The sequence below is a fragment of the Bos taurus genome, chromosome 1 (assembly GCF_002263795.3).
Source record: "Bos taurus isolate L1 Dominette 01449 registration number 42190680 breed Hereford chromosome 1, ARS-UCD2.0, whole genome shotgun sequence".
Classification (NCBI taxonomy): domain Eukaryota; kingdom Metazoa; phylum Chordata; class Mammalia; order Artiodactyla; family Bovidae; genus Bos; species Bos taurus.
Window position 1 is genome coordinate 56880751 of NC_037328.1, and position 27866 is coordinate 56908616.

Here is a 27866-nt window from a genome sequence, read left to right on the forward strand (position 1 = left end):
AAAACTCAGCAGTGGCCATAGGACTGGAAAAGGTCAGTTTTCTTTTCAATCCCAAAGCAAGGCAATGCCAAAGAATGCTCAAACTACTGCATAATTGCACTCATCTCACTCGCTAGTAAAGTAATGCTCAAAATTCTCCAAGCCAGGCTTCAGCAATATGTGAACCGTGAACTTCCTGATGTTCAAGCTGGTTTTAGAAAAGGCAGAGGAACCAGAGATCAAATTGTCAACATCCGCTGGATCATGGAAAAAGTAAGAGAGTTCCAGAAAAACATCTATTTCTGCTTTATTGACTATGCCAAAGCTTTTGACTGTGTGGATCACAATAAACTGTGGGAAATTCTGAAAGAGATGGGAATACCAGACCACCTGATCTGCCTCTTTAGAAATCTGTATGCAGGTCAGAAAGCAACAGTTAGAACTGGACATGAAACAACGGACTGGTTCCAAATAGGAAAAGGAGTACGTCAAGGCTGTATATTGTCACCCTGTTTATTTAACTTATATGCAGAGTACATCATGAGAAATGCTGGACTGGAAGAAACACAAGCTGGAATCAAGATTTCTGGGAGAAATATCAATAACCTCAGATATGCAGATGACACCACCCTTATGGCAGAAAGTGAAGAGGAACTAAAAAGTCTCTTGATGAAAGTGAAAGAGGAGAGTGAAAAAGTGGGTTTAAAGCTCAACATTCAGAAAACTAAGATCATGGCATCTGGTCCCATCCCTTCACGGGAAATAGATGGGGAAACAGTGGAAACAGTGTCAGACTTTATTTTTCTGGGCTCCAAAATCACTGCAGATGGTGACTGCAGCCATGAAATTAAAAGACGCTTACTCCTTGGAAGGAAAGTTATGACCAACCTAGATAGCATATTGAAAAGCAGAGACATTACTTTGCCAACAAAGGTTCGTCTAGTGAAGGCTATGGTTTTTCCTGTGGTCATGTATGGATGTGAGAGTTGGAATGTGAAGAAAGCCGAAGAATTGATGCTTTTGAACTGTGGTGTTGGAGAAGACTCTTGAGAGTCCCTTGGACTGCAAGGAGATCCAACCAGTCCATTCTGAAGGAGATCAGCCCTGGGATTTCTTTGGAAGGAATGATGCTAAAGCTGAAACTCCAGTACTTTGGCCACCTCATGCGAAGAGTTGACTCATTGGAAAAGACTCTGATGCAGGGAGGGATTGGGGGCAGGAGGAGAAGGGGACGACAGAGGATGAGATGGCTGGATGGCATCACTGACTGGATGGACGTGAGTCTGAGTGAACTCCGGGAGTTGGTGTTGGACAGGGAGGCCTGGTGTGCTTCGATTCATGGGGTCGAAAAGAGTCGGACACGACTGAGCGACTGATCTGATCTGATCTGATCTGAATGGCACCCCACTCCAGTACTCTTGCCTCGAAAATCCCATGGGAAGAGGAGCCTGGTAGGCTGCAGTCCATGGGGTCCCTAAGAGTCAGACACGACTGAGCGACTTCACTTTCACTTTTCACTTTCATGCATTGGAGAAGGAAATGACAACCCACCACAGTGTTCTTGCCTGGAGAATCCCAGGGACGGGGGAGCCTGGTGGGCTGCCGTCTATGGGGTCGCACAGAGTCGGACACGACTGAAGTGATTTAGCAGCGGCAACAGGTTTATCATAACTTTTCTTCCAAGGAGCAAGAGTCTCTTGATTTCATGGCTGCAGTCACCATCCACAGTGGTTTTGGAGCCCCCAAAAATAAAGTCTTATACTGTTTTCATTATTCCCCCATCTATTTGCCATTAAGTGATCAGATTAAATGAATGAAATTTTGCTAGGCAGTGAAAGTTGGAGCAAGCCTTGGCAACAGACAGCTCCTCGGGGAGGATGGAATGTCCATCCATGTCAAAGCCCAAAGCCCAATCAGGCCACCCGCTCAGCTTCGGCTTTGTATTGAATTGTGCGAATTGAAAACGGCAGAGCAGGCAGCGCCCAGAACAAACCAGAAAAACAGCCTTCTTCCGCAGTGCACCTGAGCTCACAGCTGGGAATGCCTTGGCGCCTGGAGGGAGCGAGGCGCGCTTCCCCCGCGCTGAAGGCAGCGCCCCGCCCCGTCGGGCCCCTCCTACTACCCGAGGCCTCCCCGCCCGGGGGTGGAGTGAGTAGCTCGCTAGGCCACTTTGGACTCTGCACCCGCGGGTGTATGCGTACTGCTTCCTGGCGGGCTGTTTAGTCCCCCTCTGCCGGTTCATGGAGGGGGCCAGTCCCCCATCTCCAGGAAATGAGCTGGAGCTCTCGGTGATCCAAGGGAGGCCAGAAGAGCAGACGCCTCTCAACGGAGCCGTCCAGGGCATCCTTTCTTCAGCCGAGGAGCCCTGCCCAGTCCAGGTAAGGTCTCCTTGGCTCTGGCCGCTGTTATCCTGGCTCTAAGGCAGGCTGCAGGCCAGGACCCTGGTGTGGCAGGACACAGTTTCAGGTTTCCAGGCAGCTCCCGGGGCGCAGCCTAGCCCCTGCGTCCGTGGTGCGCTCTGGAAAGTTCTGAATGGAGCAGACACCGAAATGCCCTCCAGCCTGAGCCTTCCCTCGGATCCCTCCGACTCAGGGAAATTAAAGAGTTTTATCTGGGAAGTGTGTGCTCTTCTCTTCAGAGAGAGAATCACCAGAGGTAGAGGTGGTTTTGAAAATTTTTTTAACTTTCAGAAATACACCCCCCCCCCCCCCCCACACACACACCTCGGTGCAAAGAATTAGAAATGGTAACTGGAGTCCTCTTTTCTTGAGAATCTCTTAGCCTTCCTTTTCTATACTGCCTTGCCACTTGTTCCTCTACCACTCCCTCACCCCCAGCCTTCATCCACTGCCCACTATCATCCATCTTTGCTAACCATCCCCTGGGTCCACACTTTATGTCTTCGCCCAGTCTGGCCATTTGGTTTCACAGAAAGAGATGTAGGGGAGAAGGGAGAAAAAGGCAAGAGAAGGAAATGGTAACCCACTCCAGTATTCTTGTCTGGAGAATCCCACGGACAGAGGAGCCTGGCCGGCTGCAGTCCAAGGGGTCGCAAAGAATCTGCTACTGAAGCGACTTAGCACTTAGCACAGAGGACTGGGGTGGGGGTGGGGGTGGAGTGAACTTGCCCTGCTTAACTCAGTTTCCAGGTTCGTGCTTTGGCCTCATTTCAGTTTCTGAGAAAGTCGCTGGTGATGTTTAGACAGAACTCTTTTCTGATTCAGCCCTAACAGTGACAGGAAACTTATTCATTCTCATCAAATGCCTGTAAAACAGCAGAGACTTTGAATTCTACCTTCTGATTAACTCTTCAAACTGACTTGATGTTTACTAGGTATATGGACCTCCCCATGTATATACATATGCTTCTAACCTGACCTTTCTGGGTCCCTCTCCTCCACTCCTATTTCTTTGACTGTTCAGCTGTTAATTTAAGGGGTAAACAGGAAATTCAGAAGTTGAAAGCATTGCTTTTGCCTTCTTCTTGATTCCTGGAAATAATGTAAAGTCTGCTTTTATAGGTACCCTGGAGAATAATTTGGTACTTTATATTTGAATGAAAGATGAATGCCATAGGACAATGAATGTTGAAGAAAGATGATTTGATCTCTGTGTATGTGGTTGTAATGGCGGACTTGCTTGGGTGGACTTGTATGGGTCCTCCAAGGCAGTGTCAGGGAGTGGGAATTGGGAGTACTTGCCTTGTGTTGGGTAGACCCAGGAACCCCAGGGACTGCATGGTTTGGGACTGAATCCAGACATCTGAGTTCTGGTGACACCTTCCCTACTAAAAGGTGTGTCCCGAGGCAAGAAACTAAGGTCTATGTTTTCTTTTCCCAGCTGTCAACTGACGGTAATGTAATGTGGCCAACCAGTCTTCTCTGTGAGCCTGGGAATTCACATTGAAGACAGTGGAGGAGCCGGACATATATAGGGTGTCAGTATTTTATTATCATTTAGTACCTACCTGGTAGAGATTGCTCTTTCATGTTTTAATTACTTCCTTGTTAGCCAGGTGTATACAGATATCTGAGACTTCCTTGTGAACTAGCTTTGTAAGTCACTGAATAGGAAAGCTGTGTGAGGAACAGAATGGTGTGCAGATGAGGGTTACATCAGCATTTGGAGAACATTCTAGAAATGCTTGAAGAGGAAAAACTTTAGAAAAGAGAAAAAAATCCTCATCTAATGTGTTGATCATTCTCCTCGGTTCCATAGCATCAGTGGAAGTGTATTTTAAATTGAAAAGTCAACAAATGTAGCATAAGCATGAGATACAGACTTTTAAGAATTTGGTGTGTTCAGTTCAGTTCAGTTTAGTCGCTCAGTCATGTCTGACTCTTTGTGACCCTATGAATCGAAGCATGCCAAGCCTCCCTGTCCATCACCAACTCCCGGAGTTCACCCAGACTCACATCCATCGAGTCAGTGATGTCATCCAGCCATCTCATCCTCTGTCGTCCTCTTCTCCTCTTGCCCCCAATCCCTCCCAGCATCAGAGTCTTTTCCAATGAGTCAACTCTTCGCATGAGGTGGCCAAAGTACTGGAGTTTCAGCTTCAACATCAGTCCTTCCAGTGAACACCCAGGGCTGATCTCCTTCAGAATGGACTGGTTGGATCTCCTTGCAGTCCAAGGGACTCTCAAGAGTCTTCTCCAACACCACAGTTCAAAAGCATCAATTCTTCGGTGTTCAGCTTTCTTCACAGTCCAACTCTCACATCCATACATGACCACAGGAAAAACCATAGCCTTCACTAGATGGAACTTTGTTGGCAAAGTAATGTCTCTGCTTTTGAATATGCTATCTAGGTTGGTCATAACTTTCCTTCCAAGGAGTAAGCACCTTTTAATTTCATGGCTGCAGTCACCATCTGCAGTGATTTTGGAGCCCAGAAAAATAAAGTCTGACACTGTTTCCCCATCTATTTCCTAAGAAGTGATGGAACCAGATGCCATGATCTTCGTTTTCTGAATGTTGAGCTTTAAGCCAGCTTTTTCACTCTCCTCTTTCACTTTCATCAAGAGGCTTTTTAGTTCCTCTTCACTTTCTGCCATAAGGGTGGTGTCATCTGCATATCTGAGGTTATTGATATTTCTCCTGGCAATCTTGATTCCAACTTGTGCTTCTTCCCGTCCAGCGTTTCTCATGATGTACTCTGCATATAAGTTAAATAAACAGGGTGACAATACACAGCCTTGACGTACTCCTTTTCCTATTTGGAACCAGTCTGTTGTTCCATGTCCAGTTCTAACTGTTGCTTCTTGACCTGTATACAGATTTCTCAAGAGGCAGATCAGGTGGTCTGGTATTCCCATCTCTTTCAGAATTTTCCAGTTTATTGTGATCCATACAGTCAAAGGCTTTGGCCTAGTCAATAAAGCAGAAATAGATGTTTTTCTGGAGCTCTCTTACTTTTTCCATGATCCAGCGGATATTGGCAATTTGATCTCTGGTTCCTCTGCCTTTTCTAAAACCAGCTTGAACATCTGGAAGTTCATGGTTCACATATTGCTGAAGCCTGGCTTGGAGAATTTTGAGCATTACTTTATTAGCGTGTGAGATGAGTGCAATTATGCAGTAGTTTGAGCATTCTTTGGCATTGCCTTGCTTTGGGATTGAAAAGAAAACTGACCTTTTCCAGTCCTGTGGCCACTGCTGAGTTTTCCAAATGTGCTGGCATATTGAATGCAGCACTTTCACAGCATCATCTTTCAGGATTTGGAATAGCTCAACTGGAATTCCATCACCTCCACTAGCTTTGTTCGTAGTGATGCTTTCTAAGGCCCAGTTGACTTCACATTCCAGGATGTCTGGCTCTAGGTCAGTGATCACACCATCGTAATTATCTGGGTCGTGAAGATCTATACCGTATATTAAGATTTCTGGTTTTGAAATGTAGCATAAGATCATGTGTTTTTATTAACCATATGTTTTTTACCTATCATGTGTCAAATACTTCTGCTACATAAATGCATTTAATTAGCACAACTAACTTCATTCTGATTTGACAAAGAGTGAAGAACTTGAGGTTCAGAGAAGTTACCAAAATCCTGAAGTTCGTTGGCTCTGAGATTGAACTCAGGCCTTTTAGGATTCAAACTTATGCTGGTTTTGTTGATTTATTTTATATGTGTGCATATATATGGAGAAGGCAATGGCACCCCACTCCAGGACTCTTGCTTGGAAAATCCCATGGACAGAGGAGCCTGGTAGGCTGCAGTCCATGGGGTTGCTGAGGGTCAGACACGACTGAGCGACTTCACTTTCACTTTTCACTTTCATGCATTGGAGAAGGAAATGGCAACCCACTCCAGTGTTCTTGCCTGGAGAATCCCAGGGACGGGGGAGCCTGGTGGGCTGGCTGCCGTCTACGGGGTCGCGCACGACTGAAGCGACTTAGCAGCACCAGCAGCCGCATATATATGAAAAGTAAAAGTGTTAGTCTCTCAGTCTTGTCCGACTCTTTGCGACCCCGTGGACTGTAGCCCACCAGACTCCTCTGTCCATGGGATTCTCCAGGCAAGAATATTGGAATGGGTAGCCATTCTCTTCTCCAGGGATCTTCCTGACCCAGGGATGGAACCTGGGTCTCCTGCATTGCAGGGAGATTCTTTACTATCTGAGCCACCAGGGAAGCACATTGTGTGTATGTGTGTGTGTGTGTGTGTGTGTGTGTGTGTGTGTGTGTATTAATATGTACATCTAATTTGAATATATAGACATAATCACATAACTTATATTCATTTGTGTATAACTGCCTAAGTTATACACTATTACTGATTCTGTAAGTGATGGAACATAGGTGAAATATGAAGAGTTGAGTGGTGTATCAGGACTGATGAGGGAGTTACAGGCAGATGGGTAGATCGGTGAGGAGCAGGGAACAGTTTGGGCATCATTGGGAAGAAGACATCCCATATCATGGAGTATCTTCCTACCTGGAAGGGATATCTGAGGGAGTATTCAAGCGTCATGGGAAGAAGTTCTTTCCCTTTCTTAATTTGGGTTTGGAAATTGAAGGAAAAATTGTAAGCCATTGAACTTCACTTTGCCTACTGTCAGTGTAAATAGGGCAGTGTAGTTGGGTCAAAACTGGAAAAGCCATCAGGGATAATTGAGCCAGACTAGCTTTTTTTTTTTTTAAATCAATTATTTATTTGCCTGTGCCTAGTCTTAGTTGTGACACGTGGGATTTTTGATCTTCATTGCAGCATATGAGATCTTCAGTTGCAGCCTGTGGATTTGGTTTCCTGACGAGGGATCAAACCTGGGCTGGCTATGTTTAAAGCATGGAATCTTAGCCACTGAACCACCAAGGAAGTCCCAAGACTAGTTTTCTTTTATGGTTTATTACATGGACTCTGACCTCAGTTTTTAAACAGAAGTCCCAGAGACATTTTTAAGGATAGTAGCCTCATGATAATAATAACTATTAATTCAGTACATGGAGAGTTTTGAAGTGGGCAAGGCAGATTTGAATAAGTTGGATAAAAATTAGCCTATTGCCACGTGTTGTTTAGAATTTAGGACTAGGATCAACTGGCTCTTTTGTGCTTCAGTCAACAAGTAGATTAAGCCCCACAATGAACATTAAAGTATAGATTTTACTGTGTGCTAAGAAAATTTCCCCCTTATCTATATAATATCTGGGCTTCCCTGGTGGCTCAGTGGTAAAGAATCTGCCTGCAATGCAGGAGCTGCAGGAGACATGGGTTTGATTCCTGGGTTGGGAATATCCCCTGGAGGAGGAAATGGCTACCCACTCCAGGATTTCTGCCTGGAGAATCCCATGGATGGAGGAGCCTGGTGGGCTACAGTATATAGCATCGCAGATTTGGACCTGACTGAAAAGACCGAGCATGCACACATATAATATCTGCTCCTCTTTGAGCCAAAGAGAAGAAAAAGCTTTTGTATCCAAGAGCTATGTAGTCCTGCTATTGTTGCAGGACCGTATGTCATGTATTTGAACCTTATCTGAAGAGGGATGTGAAAATCTGGGGGAATAGGCAAAGGAAAATCACAAAAATTCTTGGGCCGTATACTTCAATCATAGAATGTAAGATGCAGTTTGTAAAAATCTTTGAAAGTCACTCTGGAGAAAAAACTTCCTGTGGCCTCTCCTCATGACCTAGAATTTGGGCAAGAGGGACTAAAGAAGGCAGTGCAGGAGGCAGTGTGTTTTCATGACCCAGTGTGCACGAGTAGTGCACATCTTTTGTTCCAGAGGCTCTGCATCCTCAAGGTCCAGTGGAATCCCCTGGGGGCACTTCTAAAAAGAATTCTTAGGTTGACTCTAATGTAGAGACAGCCGAGAAGCCCTGTACTCAGTTGTCTTGTGTGTAGCTAACTGACCGTTTTACTGTGACTTAAAGGATGTGAAAATGAGTCATTCAAAGGATAGTGGTCTCTGCCTTGGAGCTGACAGCAGGCAGGTGAAGGGGGCTGCATGTAGGACGGCTGTGATGGGCTGGACTGGAAGAGGCATATCCTACAGAGGAGGGCTGTGTAATTCTGAGCCGAGTTCACCCAGGAAATGAGACTATTGGTCTCATCAAACCACTAGGGTCCTGGTTGTGGTCTCTAGGGGACAGCATATATGAAGGCCCAAAAGACCAGAGAGGTACATGACCCTCATTCTCTGGCTCATTTGAGACTCCAGGCCATTTCGTGTAGGGCCACCCAAAATGGTCATGGTGGAGAGTTCTGACGAAATGTGGTCTGCTGGAGAAGGGAATGGCAAACCACTTCAGTATTCTTGCCTTGAGAACCCCATGAACAGTATGAAAAGGCAAAAAGATAAGACACTGACAGATGAACGCCCCAGGTTGGTAGGTGCCCAATATGCTACTGGAAATCAGTGGAGAAATAACTCCAGAAAGAATGAAGAGATGGAGCCAAAGCAAAAACAACACCCAGTTGTGAATGTGACTTGTGATGGAAGTAAAGCCTGATGCTGTAAAGAGCAATATTGTATAGGAACCTGGAATGTTCCTAGTCCATGAATCTAGTCATGTTCATGGTCCATGGTTCATGGTCCATGGTTCATGGTCCATGAATCAAGGCAAATCCTAGTCCATGAACCTAGTCATGTTCATGGTCCATGAATCAAGGCAAATGGGAAGTGGTCAAACAGGAGATGGCAAGAGTGAATGTCGACATTCTAGGAATCAGTGAACTAAAATGGACTGGAATGGGTGAATTTAACTCAGATGACCATTATATCTACTACTGTGGGCAGGAATCCCTTAGAAGAAATAGGGTAGGCATCTGAGTCAACGAAAGAGTCCAAAATGCAGTACTTGGATGCAATCTCAAAGATGACAGAATGATCTCTGCTCGTTTCCAAGGCAAACCATTCAATATCACAGTAATCCAAGTCTATGCTCCGGCCAGTAATGCTGAAGAAGCTGAAGTTGAATGGTTCTATGAAGACCTACAAGACCTTCTAACACCCAAAAAAGATGTCCTGTTTATTATAGGGGACTGGAATGCAAAAGTAGGAAGTCAAGAAACACCTGGAGTAACAGGCAAATTTGGCCTTGGAGTACAAAAAATAAGCAGGTCAAAGGCTAACAGAATTTTCCCAAGAGAACGCACTGGTCATAGCAAACATCTTCTTCCAACAACACAAAAGAAGTCTCTACACATGGACATCACCAGACAGTCAATACTGAAATCAGATTGGTTATATTCTTTGCAACCAAAGAGGGAGAAACTCTATACAGTCAGCAAAAACAAGACCAGGAGCTGACTGTGGCTTAGATCATGAACTCCTTATTGACACATTCAGACTTAAATTGAAAGAAAGTAGGGAAAAGCACTAGACCATTCAGGTATGACCTAAATCAAATCCCTTATAATTACACAGTGGAAGTGACAAAATAGATTCGAGGGATTAGATCTGATAGGCAGAGTGCCTGAAGAACTATGGATAGAGTTTGTGACATTGTACAGGAGGCCCGAATCAAGACCATTCCCAAGAAGAAGAAATGCAAAAAGGTAAAATGTTTGTCTGAGGAGGCCTTACAAATAGCTGTGAAAAGAGAAGCAAAAGGCAAAGGAGAAAAACAAAGATATAAGCATCTGGATGTAGAGTTCCAAAGAATAGCAAGGAGAAATAAGAAAGCCTTTTTCAATGATCATTGCAAAGAAATAGAGGAAAACAATAGAATGGGAAAGACTAGAGATCTCTTCAAGAAAATTAGAGATGGTAAGGGAACATTTCATGCAAATATGGGTACATAAAGGACAGAAACGGTATGGGCCTAACAGAAGCAGAAGATATTAAGAAGAGGTGGCAAGAATACACAGAAGAACTACACAAAAAAGATCTTCATGACCCAGATAATCACGATGGTGTGATCACTCACCTAGAGCCAGATGTCCTGGAATTCAAAGTTGGGTGGGCCTTAGGAAGCATCACTACGAATAAAACTAGTGGAGGTGATGGAATCCCAGTTGAGCTATTTCAAATCCTAAAAGGTGATGCTGTGAAAGTGCTGCACTCAATATGCCAGCAAATTTGGAAAACTCAGCAGTGGTCACTGGACTGGAAAAGATCAGTTTTCATTCCAATCCCAAAGAAAGGCAATGCCAAAGAATGTTCAAACTACCGCACAATTGCACTCATCTCAATGCTAACAAAGTAATACTCAAAATTCTCCAAGTCAGGCTTCAACAGTATGTGAACCATGAACTTCCAGATGTTCCAGCTGAATTTATAAATGGCAGAGGAACCATAGATCAAATTGCCAACATCTATTGTATCATCGAAAAAGCAAGAGAGTTCCAGAAAAGCATCTATTTCTGCTTTATTGACCATGCCAAAGCCTTTGACTGTGGATCACAACAAACTGTGGAAAATTCTTCAAGAGATGGAAATACCAACCCACCTGACCTGTCTCCTGAGCAATCTGTATGCAGGTCAGGAAGCAACAGTTAGAACTGTACATGGAACAGCTGACTGGTTCCAAATCAGGAAAGGAGTACATCAAGGCTGTATATTGTCACCCTGCTTATTTAACTTATATGCAGAGTATATCGTATGAAATGCCGAGCTGGAGGAAGTACAAGCTGGAATCAAGATTTCCGGGAGAAATATCAATAACCTCAGATATACAGATGACACCACCCTTATGGCAGAAAGCAAAGAAGAACTAAAGAGCCTTTTGATGAAAGTGAAGCAGGAGAGTGAAAAAGTTGGCTTGAAACTCAACATTCAGAAAATAAGATCATGGCGTCTGGTCCCATCACTTCATGGCAAAGAGATGGGGAAACAATGGAAACAGTGAGAGACTAATTTTTTCAGGCTCCAAAATCACTGCAGATGGTACCTGCAGCCATGAAATTAAAACACTCTTGCTCCTTGGAAGAAAAGCTATGACCAACCTAGACAGCATATTCAAAAGCAGAGACATTACTTTGCCAACAAAAGTCTCTCTAGTCAAAGCTATGGTTTTTCCAGTAGTCATGTATGGATGTGAGAGTTGGACTATAAAGAAAGCTGAGCTCTGAAGAATTGATGCTTTTGAACTTGGTGTTGGAGAAGACTCTTGAGAGTCCCTTGGACTGCAAAGGGATCCAATCCTAAAAGAAATCAGTCCTGAATGTTCATTAGAAGGACTGATGCTGAAGCTGAAACTCCAATAATTTGGCCACCTGATGTGAAGAACTGACTCACTTGAAAAGCCCCTGATACTGGGAAGTATTGAAGGTAGGAGGAGAAGGGGACAACAGAGGATGAGATAGTTGGATGGTATCACCGACTCGATGGACATGAGTTTGAGTAAGCTCCAGGAGTTGGTGATGGACAGGGAAGCCTGGCGTGTTACAGTCCATGGGGTCGCAAAAAGTTGGACACAACTGAGCGACTGAACTGAACTGAACTGACTTGTGGTCCCTGCTGTCTCTTGAGAACTAAAATGTGTCTTAGGACCTCTGTTAACAGGAAGATAGGGTTTTACCCTGAGAAGTTCAAGGCTTCTTGTATTGGGCTCCTCTTTGCCTTGTGCCTTGTTGAGCCCCTAGCCTTGGTGACCTTGGAGCAGTGCTCAGGCTTCAGGTGAGAGTGAGAGGTGCTTACGCTCGGATTCCAGACACTCTTACCTCAAAGAGAGTTTGCCTCTGTCTAGATGTTGCTGGGACCTTTACGCCATCCCCTCACCACACACCACCTGAAGGGCCAGTGCACGCAGGGGCTCCAAAGTGTGACCTCTACTCTAGAACTTTTCAAAGTACATTTTCAATATTTGGGGCACCCATTGTAACTCAGGAACACACATTTATTAACTGTATCTTACATGTATGAGGTGTGGGATATAAGAACAGGGGAATTGTAAGAGCCACTCCTCACTCTGGGTGGTTTCACTTTCCCTAGGTAAATAAGGCCAGTATCTATTTACATTTGGACCTGAAACCAGACAAGGCAGGTGGTGGCCACAGCAGATGAGCTGTGTGGATAGCTCATATACTGGGTGCTCTCTGAGGGAAGCCTGGTAGGGAGGCCTCCACAAAAGGGAGAGATTTTACCTGGTTTCCAGAGGGCAGGAGGCTCCAGACCAGGGCCCTCCCACCGACCTCTGGTAAAGCAGTTGATTGACGTTGGGAGATTTACATTTTCAAACTGGGGCTGCCCATTTCCCCTATAATCTGTGCCTAGGTATGTGTTGTTTAAATTCCCCTTCAGGAGATTCTGAGGGCTGGGACCCACTCAGTAAGAAAAACGGAATTGTCCTTATGTGGACAGTTTTCTTTCCTGATGGCTTCCGCTAAAGTCACCACGGGAGAGGAAGTTAACAAGGCATCAATTCAGGAAGTTCCTGTTGCTGCTTGGTGGGAAGGTGAACACTCAGTGTAACCCACTGGCTCCCATGTTGAGAGCCAATGTCAAGTGCGCTCAGGGGTGCCAAAGCGCGACCTCCACTCTGCTCTTGTTTAGCAAGTGCTTCGTCTGCATGATCTCTAGTGTTTACAACAGTCCTGTGAGCCAGATTTATTACTCAGTATGTTTTACAGTTGTGAACCTTGGGGCCAGTGAGTTTCAGTAAGTAGTTTGCTGATAGTCACCCTGCCTTTAAGTGGTGTAACTGGGATTGGGATCCAGATCCAGATCCACATTTTTTATCCATCATATTCTATTGTTTCCCATGGTTTTCATGTAGGACATACAAGAAGAGGAATGGGACCTTTTAGGGGTTAGCTACAGTACCGAGAGAGAAAGCTGGGTACACACGTAAGCTGGAGCTCCACACACTGATGCGGGGAGGCTGTGGACTAGAGAGAGAGCGCATGCGCGGGAAAGTGACACTCAGCCAGGATACAACCCCAACCCGGCCAACCTCTCCCAAACTGCTTCTTCGAAGTGGACTTATCTTTGTTCCTTTGTAGGTGTTATGGTCTCCTTGGGCTGCCATGACAGAACACCACAGGGCAGGTGGCTTAAACAACAGAAATTAATGTTCTCACAGTCCAGGAGACTGGATGTCCCAGATCAGGGTGCCAGCGTGGTTGGTTCTGGTGAGAGCGCTCTTCCTGGCAGTAGAAGGCCACCTTCTCAGCATATCGTCTCATGTCCTTTTCTTGGTGCATGTTCACCGAGGTGGAGAGACAATGTGAGTTCTCTGGTATCTCTTCTTATAAGGACACTGCGTGGTGTGTGTGTGCGCTAAGTCACTTCAGTCGTGTCCGACTCTTTGCGACCCTATGGACTATAGGCCACCGGGCTGTTCTGTTCATGGGATTCTCCAGGTAGGAATAGTGGAGTGAGTTATCATGCCCTCCTCTGGGGGATCTTCTCCACCCAGGGACTGAAACAGCATCTGCTGTCTCCTGGATTGGCAGGTTCTTTACCACTAGTGCCACCTGGAAAGCCCCATAAGGACACTAATCCCACCCTTAGAACTTCATTCTCTATTATTTCTTTACCAGGCCCATGTCCAAATACAGCCACACTGGGGTGGTGGGTAAGGTGGTTTAGGACATCAACATATGAACCCTGGCATAAAACCATTAAATCCATAAGGGTAGGTAAAATGAGTTTCCTCCAGCTGTCTTCAAGATTTTTTGTGTGTTTGGATTTTAGCAATTTGAATATTTGTCTAGGTACAGTTTGTTTGTTTTCCCTAAGTTTGGACTCAAGTTTCTTAAGTATGTAGTTTTGTGCCCGTCTGTAGTCTTAGGATGTGTTTTACCCAGTATTTCTTCAAATATTTTATCTGCCCCCAGTTTTTTATTCTCCCTCTTGGATTCCAGTTATCTTTGGACTGCGTTGTTTAATACTGTCCCACAGTTCTTCATTTCTCCGCTATTTATTCACTCTTTTCTCTTTGGTTTTCACTTTATGTAATTTCTATTATCCTAACTTCAAGTAAGGGCTTCCCTTGTGGCTCAGTAGTAAAGAATCCACCTGCCAATGCAGGAGACAAGGGTTCAGTCCCTGGGTTGGGAAGATTCCCTGGAGAAGGAAATGGCAACCCATTCCAGTATTCTTGCCTGGGAAATCCCAAGGCCAGAGGAGCCTGGAGGGCTACAGTCCATGGGGTTGAAGAAGAATAGGACACTAATTAGCGACTAAGTAACAACACCAACACGTCCCTTGCAGGGCTGTTTAGATAAGTGAAATGGTGTTCTATAGACCATAGCGGTTGTAATTATTTACTTTGACCCCACCCTCTGCATCACTGAACACATTGCAGGCTTATTTCCTGGTGTTCCTTCCTTATTACATAGAGTCTGGGCCACAGCAGTAGGTTCTTAGCTTTTTCTTGGTGTAAACTATACATTCAGTTCAGTTCAGTTCAGTCGCTCAGTCTGACTCTTTGCAACCCTATGAATCGCAGCATGCCAGGCCTCCCTGTCCATCACCAACTCCTGGAGTTCACTCAGACTCACGCCTATCGAGTCAGTGATGCCATCCAGCCATCTCATCCTCTGTCGTCCCCTTCTCCTCCTGCCCTCAATCCCTCCCAGCTTCAGAGTCTTTTCCAGTGAATCAACTCTTCGCATGAGGTGGCCAAAGTACTGGAGTTTCAGCTTCAGCATCATTCCCTCCAAAGAAATCCCAGGGCTGATCTCCTTCAGAATGGACTGGTTGGATCTCCTTGCAGTCCAAGGGACTCTCAAGAGTCTTCTCCAACACCACAGTTCAAAAGCATCAATTCTTCAGCGCTCAGCCTTCTTCACAGTCCAACTCTCACATCCATACATGACCACTGGAAAAACCATAGCTTTGAGTAGATGGACCTTTGTTGCAAAGTAATGTCTCTGCTTTTGAATATGCTATCTAGGTTGGTCATAACTTTTCTTCCAAGGAGTCAGAGCAGATCAGTCGCCCAGTCGTGTCTGACTCTTTGCGACCCCATGAATTGCAGCACACCAGGCCTCCCTGTCCATCACCAACTCTCGGAGTTCACTCAGACTCACGTCCATCCAGTCAGTGATGCCATCCAGCCATCTCATCCTCTGTCGTCCCCTTCTCCTCCTGCCCCCAATCCCTCCCTGCATCAGAGTCTTTTCCAATGAGTCAGCTCTTCGCATGAGGTGGCCAAAGTACTGGAGTTTCAGCTTTAGCATCATTCCTTCCAAAGAAATCCCAGGGCTGATCTCCTTCAGAATGGACTGGTTGGATCTCCTTGCAGTCCAAGGGACTCTCAAGAGTCTTCTCCAACACCACAGTTCAAAAGCATCAATTCTTCAGCGCTCAGCCTTCTTCACAGTCCAACTCTCACATCCATACATGACCACTGGAAAAACCATAGCCTTGACTAGACGAACCTTTGTTGGCAAAGTAATGTCTCTGCTTTTGAATATGCTATCTAGGTTGGTCATAACTTTCCTTCCAAGGAGTAAGCGTCTTTTAATTTCATGGCTGCAGTCACCATCTGTAGTGATTTTGGAGCCCAGAACAGTAAAGTCTGACATTGTTTCCACTGTTTCCCCATCTATTTCCCTTGAAGTGATGGGACCGGATGCCATGATCTTCGTTTTCTGAATGTTGAGCTTTAAGCCAACTTTTTCACTCTCCACTTCCACTTTCATCAAGAGGCTTTTTAGTTCCTCTTCACTTTCTGCCATAAGGGTGGTGTCATCTGCATATCTGAGGTTATTGATATTTCTCCTGGCAATCTTGATTCCAGCTTGTGTTTCTTTCAGTCCAGCATTTCTCATGATGTACTCTGCATATAAGTTAAATAAACAGGGTGACAATATACAACCTTGACCTACTCCTTTTCCTATTTGGAACCAGTCCGTTGTTCCATGTCCAGTTCTAACTGTTGCTTCCTGACCTGCATACAAATTTCTCAAGAGGCAGATCAGGTGGTCTGGTATTCTCTTTCAAAATTTTCCACAGTTTATTGTGATCCATACAGTCAAAGGCTTTGGCATAGTCAATAAAGCAGAAATAGATGTTTTTCTGGAGCTCTCTTACTTTTTCCATGATCCAGCGGATGTTGACAATTTGATCTCTGGTTTCTCTGCCTTTTCTAAAACCAGCTTGAACATCAGGAAGTTCACAGTTCACATATTGCTGAAGCCTGGCTTGGAGAATTTTAAGCATTACTTTACTAGCATGTGAGATGAGTGCAATTGTACGGTAGTTTGAGCATTCTTTGGCATTGCCTTTCTTTGGAATTGGAATGAAAACTGACCTTTTCCAGTCCTGTGGCCACTGCTGAGTTTTCCAAATGTGCTGGCATATTGAGTGCAGCACTTTCACAGCATCATCTTTCAGGATTTGGAATAGCTCAACTGGAATTCTATCACCTCCACTAGCTTTGTTCCAAGGAGTAAGCATCTTTTCATTATTTTTCTCTTAATCTTCTACTCAGCTTTTGTGTACCAAAAATCTTCAGTGGGTTCCCAGTCCAGACCGAATTAAGTCTACACCACTCTGCCAGCATTCAAGATGCTTCAGGGATGCTCCAACCTTTCATTCTCTCCAGTCTTAACTGTCATTACTTGCCTCTGAAACCTGCATTCCCATCAGATGAATCTTTTAGCCAATTTCATTATGAATCAATGCTGAGGATGTTCTTTCCTGGGTTTGGATTGCCTTTCTCTGTTCATCTTTCAAAATCTTGCCTGTTCTTCCCACTTCAGAGTCCCCAGAGCATGTTCTCCTTAACTTCTTTATGAGGTTCCGTCTGTTCTTTTGTGAGCTTGACTCAGTAGAGTGGAGTTCCTTGAGATCAGGATCCTGCTGCCTTCATTTCTGTGTCACTGGCCCATAGTAAGCATTAAAAAATGTTTCTTGAGACCAAATGACTGCATCACAGTCTTCCTCTGCTTTCCAGGCTGACAAGGAAAGCCCTTGGAGCTCCTGTAATAAGAAGTTGATTGGAAAGTGCAAACTCTGGATGGTCCTTGCCTCTGTTTTCCTGAGTTTCATTCTAGTCATCATCATAAGCTTATGTCTAACTGGAGGTAAGAGTTTTAAATGTGACTAAGTTGATGTATTTTAAGAACTTATGTAATAATGCTTATGACTTAAATGCTGAAATCGAAGATATACTCACTGCTACTTCATCACTATAATATGAATTTAAAACTGCTTTGGGGTATGTTGTATAGATGGGCGATATATGTGATTTTTGCTTTTTTTAAATTTTACTTTTGGTTTGTTTGTTTGTTTTATAAACTCTGGTAGAATTATGGGATCATTGTTTTGCCCTAAACTCTATGCACTGGATGTTGAAGATTTCTCAAAAATTTTAATTTATTTAAACATAAATTGATATTTTATTGTATCTTACACATGTGTGTTTGAAAATTTTTTTAAATAATTTACTTAGTAAAGATAATTATTATAAAGGGTTATTATTGTATAAAGCCAACTTTATCTGATATACCTGGCACATCACTGTAATGAAAAAATGATGAATAATGTATTTGAAAGCATTTTAAAAACTATAGAAGCATGTATCTGCTAGCTGTCATTATCTTAACTTCTTTTAGAAATCACTATGTTTGTGTTTATGGGTGTGCAAAATAAAAACTCTTATGGTGCTGGTGTTGCCTATGTATTCTACATATATTATCTCATTTTATCTTTTATTCTGAATATGAAAATAGTACATGTTCAGTTACCCATAAAGCCCATCCACATTATTAGTATTTTGTTACACTTTTCTCTAGTTTTTTTCTTACCTGCATTTTAATTTGAGGTCAGTTTTTTTTTTTTTTTTATAATTTTGTAGCTTAACTTTAAGATTTTAGTGTTACATTGCAATCAGTTTGACAATTCATTAAAAGTTATGTGTGAACATATATATATATATATATATATATTTAAAATTACTGCATGATGTACTCTTCCACACTTTTAAAAAGTCTTTTGCTGCTGCTGCTGCTGCTAAGTTGCTTCAGTCGTGTCCGACTCTGTGTGACCCCATAGACAGCAGCCGACCAGGCTCCCCAATCCCTGGGATTCTCCAGGCAAGAACACTGGAGTGGGTTGCCATTTCCTTCTCCAATGCATCAAAGTGAAAAGTGAAAGTGAAGTCGCTCAGTCGACCCCATGGACTGCAGCCTACCAGGCTCCTCCGTCCATGGGATTTTCCAGGCAAGAGTAGTGGAGTGGGTTGCCATTGCCTTCTCTGAAAAAGTCTTTTAGGTAGTTGCTATTATTTTTTTTTATGATTATCAGTATTAAGATTTTTATGATGACAAATATAGCGCCCCCTAGTGGGCAATCATTTCTGTTTCAAAAAAGAAAAGAAAATGCTTTCATTTCTATGTAGGGATGGTTGCAGGCTGCAGGGGTGTGAAGGGGCTCTTCTGAAGCGGGGATACTCAATGATTTCTGTTTCAAAAAAAGAAAGAAGAAAAATGCTTTGATTGTGTGTGTAGGGGTAGTTGCAGGCTGCAGCGGTGTGAGAGGGCTCTTTTGAAGTGGGCATACTCACTCTGAAGTGGATCATGAGAGTGATCTGGTCACCACAGGATTAAGGTTGAGCCGGGCTGTCCATAGCAAACCCAGTCACAGAATGAGAGCAAGAATGGCGGCCCCTGAGTTTCCCCAGAGGGGGCTCTGGGAATTCTCCTAAGGGACTGCATTCGTTATTCACCTCCTGTTCCACCTTGTCCCAACCCTTTCATCTCCTGTCTCAAGGTTTTATGGTGCTTGAAGGAATAGGAAAACTCTGATGAGGTGTGCCAGCCTCCAGCATGTGAGCCTCCCAGGCGGCCACCATGTCTGCTTAGTAACTTAGGGCAGTGTTTAGGTGGGATGCTGTGGCTTTGTGGCCACAGACTGGTCCTGAGGTAGGGAGAAGCTGATAAGGGATGCCACTGCCCCTCCTCCATCACACTGAGGACAATAGGTTTAGTGTGAGTGTTGGTACTACCTCTTCCCATCAACTCCCACGTGTAGATGTTGAAACTGAACTGAGTCACACAATCTTATCCTGTTACGACCAGCCAGTGCTGGCCTGAAAGTTGGCTGATCTATCTGCTAGCATCGGGCGCCTGTAACAGAGGATGATGCCACAGATCTGGTTGGTTTGATATTCAGGATTCTAAAGCCCTGGACCCAGGCACTTCCCTGGTGGTCCAGTGGTTAAGACTCCATGCATGAGTTTGATCTCTGGTCGGGGAACTAAGATCCCGCCAAGTGTGTGGACGAAAAAGAAAACAGACAAAACCCCAAAGACTCAAGACCCAAGAGCTGTCTTCCATTCTCAGAGAGTCATTTGACTTCAAATCACGAAGAACAACCTGCAGAGGAAAGGATTCCATCTCCCTCCATAGTGTCTCAGGGGACATGAGAGTTTATAGGATCAGATTTAGGGAAGAACTTTTTCTTAACACTTGTGGTGCAGACTTTCTTTTTAATTTGGTTATAAAATTGTTTAAAAGTGTTGATGCTCCAAGAGATTTTCAAACTTTTACTTTTTTTAAATCAGGGAAATACTTTTACTTTACTTGGCACCTGAATTTTCAAGGGTTTGGGCCTGTGGGGAGAGTCTAGTGTGGGTGGTGGGGGGTACGGTAGGTAAGAAGGAGGAAGGACAGGACTCCCTCTGGGCTTCCCAGCCTCACCCAGAGCAGCTCTGTGGGTGTGTCTGGGATGATAGTCGGCGATAATAAGCCATTGTTCAAGCGCCAGGCCCATTGATATGAATCGAATGTTGATAGAACCTCTTGGCACTCTGTGGAAAATGCTGCTGCCTGGGGAAAGGGCCGTTGGGAAAGTCGTAGGCTGTGCCTTCATTAGTGAATGTGGGAGGGGCGGTATATGGGTAAGGGGGAAAGAAATCCAAACTTTTAGGTATAAAATAAGCTACAGGGATAAATTGTACAACATGGGGAATGTAGCTGGTATTTTATAATGCCTATGAATGGAGTATAACCTTTAAAAATTGTGAATCACTATATTGTACTCTTGATAGCTCAGTTGGTAAAGAATCCACCTGCAATGCAGGAGACCCCGGTTTGATTCCTGGGTTGGGAAGATCCATGGGAGAAGGGATAGGCTACCCACTCCAGTATTCTTGGGCTTCCCTTGTGGCTTAGCTGGTAAAGAACCTGCTTGCAATGCGGAAGACCTGGATTCAATCCCTGGGTCAGGCAGATCCCCTGGAGAAGGGAAAGGCTATCCACTCCAGTATTCTGGCCTGGAGAATTCCATGGACTGTATAGTCCATGGGGTCGCAAAGAGTCGGACACGACTGAGCAACCTTCACTTTTGCTTCACTTTCTTTTCATAACTTATATATGTATGGCAACTATACTAAAATATATATATAAAAGGAATGAGTATACATTTGTTAGAAAGTGATGCTGTCTCTTCATTCGGAAGTGAAGTTTCTCAGGACCTTGTTTGCCATTCCCTTCCTCCCGCCTCCTTACTTTACTGTCTCGGGGCTCTGCAGTCCCCAGACTGAGGCTCAGAGATGAAGATGATAATAGCCATGGAGCTGGAGTGGACAAAGAGGGGACATTAACTGTATCCCAGTGTGGAAGGATATCCAATTCTAGGGAGGGGACAATAGGGTACCCAGAATGAGATGCCTGGGAGAGCTGTATCTTGTCACTGACATTGATAGGAATGGCTATGATGTGGTGATAATACAGGCAGACCATCCTGTGGTCAGTTGCATTATTATTAATTCTGTACAGACCCTGCACCCCTTCTTGCCTGCACCTGGGATGAGCTGTCCCCCCACTCTGCCCTTGGTATGCCACTGAAGTGATGGAAAGTTAGGATCACAGCTCAGCTTAAGGCATTGACCCTGGGCTGTGTCCATACTGTGGAGCAGAGGCTAACACTCCTCCAGGCTCACAGAGACAATGAAACTTTATCATTATTATTATTATTTCTTTTTGAGACCTTCTTAAAATAGACAATTTTGGGGTGGGGGCATAGCTCAGAGAATCCTTGTTGAATCTAGAGGCTAGTTTTGTCCCACCTCTAAAAAAAAAAAAAAATTGATGGATTCTCTTTCTCCCTAAGAAATTATAAATTCCTTGTGAAGAGTAAAGGTGGTGGGGGTGGGTGGGAGGGGAAGGTTTCATCTCTGTCTCCCTCACTTCCTCTCTCTAAGTCCTTTCCTGTCTGGATAATTTGAAGAATCAGTTAAGCATCCTCAAGGACTCTGCTTTCTTTACTAATCTATCCCAACCAGGCAGAGGAACGATCCTAGGAACACCTTAACTAGTGAAACCCTTCCTTGGTTTGGGCAAAAATATTTTAAATGTTACAGAATGCAAACTGTGACAAGTAGGTAGATGCTTAGAAATGTGATTGAAAGGTGACCATTTTTAATAGTTTAGAAATGCTTATGTGACGTCTCCCAGCTCTCTTACCAGATCTTGGGAATAAGAACTGCATCTTACAACATCACACAGTCCTGGTAGATAAACAGGTCGCACAGGTTGCTCCCTGGTATAGGGTGACTTTGGGAAAATCCTAGGCAGACAGCAAGGTCCTTGGGAGCAGGAACTTCACAGTCCAGGACCTTGAAATTTCTCTGCATTTTCCCCTGCTTCTCTTTCCCTCATGTATCATATGATCCTCTGCCTTCCTAAGACCAACTTCTTCACCTGTGCTCTCCATAGTGTCCTCTCCAGCTTCTTCCGACCTGTGGACTTCCAGATATTGCACACCCTCTCTAAAAGCATCCTCTTGGGCCTCTTCAAATGTGCTCGTAGTCTCTCCTTCAGAGCAGTCTTCCATCAGCATCTTGCTACTTCATTTAGATATTTTTCTCTGTTTTTTCACCGGCAAACTTCTAGAAAGAGAGATCTGTACTCCTACACCACTGTGTCCATTGGTCCCAAATTCTCTTCCTAAGGTCAACAGCAAGTGTCTGATGATGAAGCCCAGTGGTCTTTCTCCCTCCCCCTGTCTGCCCTGTTTGCAGCTGCCAGGTCTCCCAGCTGTGTTGTACTCTTCTCTCCCTCCCCCTCTCTGCCCTGTTTGCAGCTGCCAGGTCTCCCAGCTGTGTTGTACTCTTCCAGGCCTTCAGAACGCCCAGGCTTTATTTCTGCTTTTGGCCTCCGTGTTGTGGTTGCAGGAGGCGTATCTTCAGGTTTCTGACTTTTCTCATTTGTTCTTTCCCTTGAGAAGTTTGTTTAGTCCCAAGGCAGCGGCCATCCCCACCTTGGAGATGACTCCAAGAAGTTCATGCACACGTTTTTCCTGAGTTTTAGTCATGCTCTTTGCTGGAGTTCTCTACCTGGAAATAACTATCACCCTCTTTATCATTGTTCATCTGAAACTACTATTTGTGGGAATCCCCTTCTTCACCCTTCATATTTTCATGGTGAATCATTAAGCTAGGTTTATATCATCCAATTGTGTAACTTTAGGCAAATTCTTCAATGTTCTTGGCCTCAGTTTCCTCATTTGTAAAATATAAGTGATTTCTGAATCTGTGTCTATAAATGTACCCTGACTCTCCTACTAAACTAGCTCAATTGACCTAAGCAAATTGTGCCTTTTTTCTAAGAATGTCTTCATTTTAAAATGAAAACATGAATATTTAATTCATAAGGTTGACTGGAGGATTACATGAGGTTAAAAACTACAAGTGCATAGCAGGATGTCTGTGTATAACTCTTAATAAAGCAGCTATTATTCTTCTGTTACCCACGCTTGATTCTTTGGAACATTTTTGATTTCTTCTTCTCTCCTATAGCTAGATAATGACTAGGTCTTATCAATCATTCCTAGTGTCTTGATAGTAACTTTCAACATTGACTACCCACCTACTTCTAGGCTTCCTGCTGAATGTGGTGGTTCTTACCTTTACCGTCACCTACAGTGTAGGCATTGGTATTTCTGTTGAGCAAACTGCTTCGGAGATTTAAATGACTTAAGTCACTTGGCTTGTGCCTGGCTGAGGTGGAATTCAAACTAAGTCTGGCTGCCTTTACAGTCAGCTCTGTTTCCACCATCCTGGTCTTTCTCTTCCCTCTCCTCACTGCTGTCGATTGAAATCTTCCTTCCTCTTCTCACTGCTGTCAACTGAAATCTGTCTTTCCTATTCTTGTGTCCAGTGGCTTCTTTACCTCCAATCTCCCCCAGTTCCATTTCATCCCATCACCAACAGATTTTCCCCTGTCTCCTTCCTGGGAGACATTTAACAACTTCCATTATCTCCTGAAGACATCTGGCATTTAAGGCCTCCCTCTCTGGGCTCATTTCTTATATTTCTGTCAAAGAGCTATTTTTGTGTATTTCCAATGTACTTTTGTATGTACTATGATTTTTAAAAGACATTTTCTCTACCTGGAAATACTGCCCAGATTAAATCTCAACAATGGACATGAACTTGGGCAAACTTTGGGAGATGGTGAGGGACAAAGAGGCCTGGCATGCTGCAATCCACAGAGTCACAAAGAGTTGGACACAACTGGGCCACTCTGAACAACAACAGCAATGTACTTTTGTATGTACTATGATTTTTAAAAGACATTTTCTCTACCTGGAAACACTGCCCAGATTAAATCTCATTAATAACATAAAGATTCTGCTGACTGGGTGAGCCTGTTGTGGCTGTTGTTACTATTTTAACAAACACAACTCTTTAGCTAGTTCTTGTACAGAGTCATTATTCAGAAAATACAAGTTATTACAGTAGAGCTATTATTGGAGACCTCTTTTTGATCTCAGCATTTCTTAATAGAAGGCATCCAAATTGGAAAAGTAAAACTGTCACTGTTTGCAGATGATATGATACTATACTTAGAAAATCCTAAACACAATACCAGAAAACTACTAGAGCTCATTCATGAATTTGGTAAAGTTATTGGATGCAAAATTAATATGCAAAAATCTGTTGCATTTCTATACACTATCAAAGAAAGATCAGAAAGAGAAATTAAGGACACAATCACATTTACTTTCGTACCAAAAAGAATAAAATATCTTGGAATAAACCTACCTAAGGAGGTGAAAGACCCTTACTCTGAAAACTATAAAACGCTGATGAAAGAAATCAAAGAACACACAAACAGATGGAAGGATGTACCGTGTTCTTGGATCAGAAGAATCAATACTGTCAAAGTGACCATACTGTCCAACACAGTCTACAGATTCACTGCAATCCCTATCAAATTACCAATGACATTTTTCACAGAACTAGAACAAAATTTTTTTAAGTTTGTGTGGAAGCAGGAAAGACCCTGAATAGTCAAAGCAACCTTGGGAAAGGAAAAAGGAACTGGAGGAATCAGGCTCCCTGTCTTTTGAAGTTATACTCATCAAAACAGTATTGTACTGGCACAAAAACAGAAATATAGATCAATGGAACAGGATAGAAAGCCAGAAATAAGCCCATGCAATTATGGTCAATTAGCCTATGGCAAAGGAGGCAAGTGTATACAATGGTGAACTTGGCATTTCTTAGTGCCCTTGAGTTCAGCAGTTCTGTGACTCCTGTATCCATTCTCTGGCATCCCTATTCTTTTCTGAGGTAATGGTATCTACTCTGGAAATGCACACGGAGGGTGTAGAGCTCAAAGATACCCAATGCAGCATTATTTATAACTTTGGAAAGCTGAAAATATTAAATTATTTTAGGACAATAATGTAGCCATTAAAATAATCTTTGCAAGGAATTTTGAACACATGGGAAATGCCTTTTGATATGTTTATAACAGCAACAAAAGAATCAAGCCGATAAGCAATGAGAGCTGCTGCTGCTGCTAAGTCACTTCAGTCGTGTCCGACTCTGTGCGACCCCACAGACGGCAGCCCACCAGGCTCCCCCGTCCCTGGGATTCTCCAGGCAAGAACACTGGAGTGGGTTGCCATTTCCTTCTCCAATGCATGAAAGTGAAAAGTGAAAGGGAAGTCGCTCAGTCGTGTCTGACTCTCAGCGACCCCATGAACTGCAGCCTTCCAGGCTCCTCCGTCCATGGGATTTTCCAGGCAAGAGTACTGGAGTGGGGTGCCATTGCCTTCTCCGAAGCAATGAAGGCAGCAAACAATAAAAAGCAATATACAAATTACCTTTTCATTAAGACCTCAAATATATAAAATATAGGGGGAGACCTTTTGATTAAAGAATTATTAGTAATTTTTTTTTGCTTTGCTGCAGTTTTCTATACTTTGCAAGTTTTCTGCTTTGAGGCCATAAGCCTTTTTTTTTTGACTGGTGGTTTGTGGGATCCTAGTTCCCTGACCAGGGATTGAATGCAGGACCATAGCAGTGGAAGTGCCAAGTCTTAACCAGTGGATCACCAGGAAATTCCTGAGGGCATAACTTTTCATTCTCAGACAAAATAACATGATGACTTACAACAAATAATGATGCAGGGATAATTCCCTGTGTTGGGGTCCCCAGGATTATTCCCAGATTCATCGATTTGCTGATAAGACTCATGATACTCAGCATATATTATAAAGGTGATTATGACTTATTACAGCTAAAGGATATAAAGCAAAATATAGAGGAAACCAGGGGCAAACTTGCAAGAATCCTCGCCCAGTGCAGTCACACAGAATGCACTTAATTCCTCCAGCAATGAATTGTGACAACAACATGTGAAGTCTTGTCCACCAAGGAAGCTCATTAGAGATTCAGTTTATATTGGGATTGGTCACATGGGCAGGCTCTGCCTGGCACCTACTAAAACCCCAGACTCCCAGAAGGAAAGGAGAGGCTCGGCATGCCGTTTCTGTAAACAGTTGAGGCACAGCTAGCCACTCTTATCAGGGAACATGGGAATTCTCTGGGAATCCAAGTTCCAGATTCCAGTAAGGGGTCAAACCTTGCACCGGCCTTGCCAAGGCTGGCAGCCTCCGACCTGCTCTGTTAACTCTTCTGCAACTTCCCTTGATCCTTGTGGCTCACGCTTCAGACTTCCCCAGGGAATAAGGACCTGGATTCTCACTTGCCTCATAAACCCAGAATCGATGCCACGGTGGCCTTTGCAAAGTCCAGTAAAGAGACTGATAATGTTATGTTTGAGGCACGGGATTACAGAGAAGCCATGGCCCACAAACACCTGCTTCCTCCCACCCACGCTCTTCTCAGGGTTGGAGAAGTGGTCCCCAAGTGGTGCTGGCAGGGAGCCAGGGCAGCTTAATGAGTGCCAGTGTGCCAGCTTCAAGTTCCTGGCTGCCGACTTTGTTTGTTTTTCCTTTGGCTCTAACTACTTAAAAATCAGTTAGCTCACAGTCCTTGGAACGCAAGCAGCACAGAACTGTTGTCTTAGGAATGTAAGTCCCATGGGCCCTGGGACTCTGAGTGCAGTTTGGGTTCCTTCTACAAACAGAGTGTGTCAACATTCCCCCCGTGGGACATCCTGGAGAGTGATGACTTCATGCTCACTAGCTCAGATTCTAACCCAGGAGCAGGTCTCAATGATGTCATGTCCTCAGCGTGGGTACCAAACCACAGGGGATTCAGGGAAATTCCTTGCTCTGCTCCTGTACCCCATCTCCTGTTGTTTGTTGGCCATCACTAGCACCTGCCTTGACACCAGTGAAAGTAGCTAAGCTGCAAGAGTCAGTTTGACAAAGAAATTCATGTTCTTCCCACCTCTTCCAGCTCCCTTCACCCAGTCTGTGTTCAATGGAATCTGAGCACCCTATGACATCAGATAAAGAAACAAAATTTTATTGTGATGGAAGCAAGCCCCTGTGTTTATTCAACCTACCCGAGAAAAAGAAAGCATTTCTGCTCATACTTGCTTACTGTGATTAGGCTTGATGAATACTCATTGTTCGTTTATTTAAGTATAGCAGCCAATGGGATGAATGTTTATTTTATGCATGTGCTTACTTTTACTTTTTATCCCACCCCCCCATTCTGTTTAGTAACTTATATCGATGAAGATGAAAATGAAATACTTGAATTGTCATCAAATGAAACATTCTTGGTCATGCTAAAGATTCCAGAGGAGTGTGTTTCTGAAGAGGAATTACCTGACATGCTTGAGAAGCGGGTAAGTTACCTTATGTATTGTTACTAAGTTCTTAGCATTAGAGTGTGAATTCTTCTGGAGCAGCTGGGTTAGAGCTAGCCAGTAAGTAGCTTCAAGCTTGGATTCTTTGGATACTGGCAGAAACCAGTGCTTAGAAATAGATTTTCTGTAGCGCAAAGCTGGAAGGAAGAGCCCTGGTCTCCAGCTGAATGTGTCCTGGAGGACAGTATTCTGTTCCTCACTTTGGTCTTAGGTTTGATTCAACCTGAAATTTTACTGAGGGTCTGTGAGGTGCTAGACAACATGCTTAGTGCCAGGGCCACAGAGGCTGTGCCCTCAAAGGGGGCTCAAAGTCCAAGTAGAGGAAGCAATTAAATAGTTATGAGCAGTGTGGTATGTTCCATCACCGAGATATGTACAGTGTGATTTACAGCCACAGAGGAGGGATGGAGGCTTGGAGGGCCTCCTGGAGGAGGCGATACTCAGGATGAGCCTTGAAATGTGAA

The 27866-nt window shown here is 44.0% G+C and overlaps 1 protein-coding gene across 2 annotated transcripts in view; it reads left to right on the forward strand.

The window, feature by feature from the left end:
- Positions 1-1867: 1867 nt before the first annotated feature.
- The window catches only part of C1H3orf52 (chromosome 1 C3orf52 homolog), a 41755-nt gene continuing 15756 nt past the window's right edge, over positions 1868-27866 (forward strand). For both annotated transcript variants that reach the window (XM_010801135.4, XM_002684771.7), the window contains exons 1-3: positions 1868-2357; positions 17277-17406; positions 27254-27381. In XM_010801135.4, coding sequence (XP_010799437.1) covers positions 2220-2357; positions 17277-17406; positions 27254-27381 — 396 coding nt within the window. In that variant the 5' untranslated portion in view covers positions 1868-2219. The remainder of the gene's footprint in view (positions 2358-17276; positions 17407-27253; positions 27382-27866) is intronic.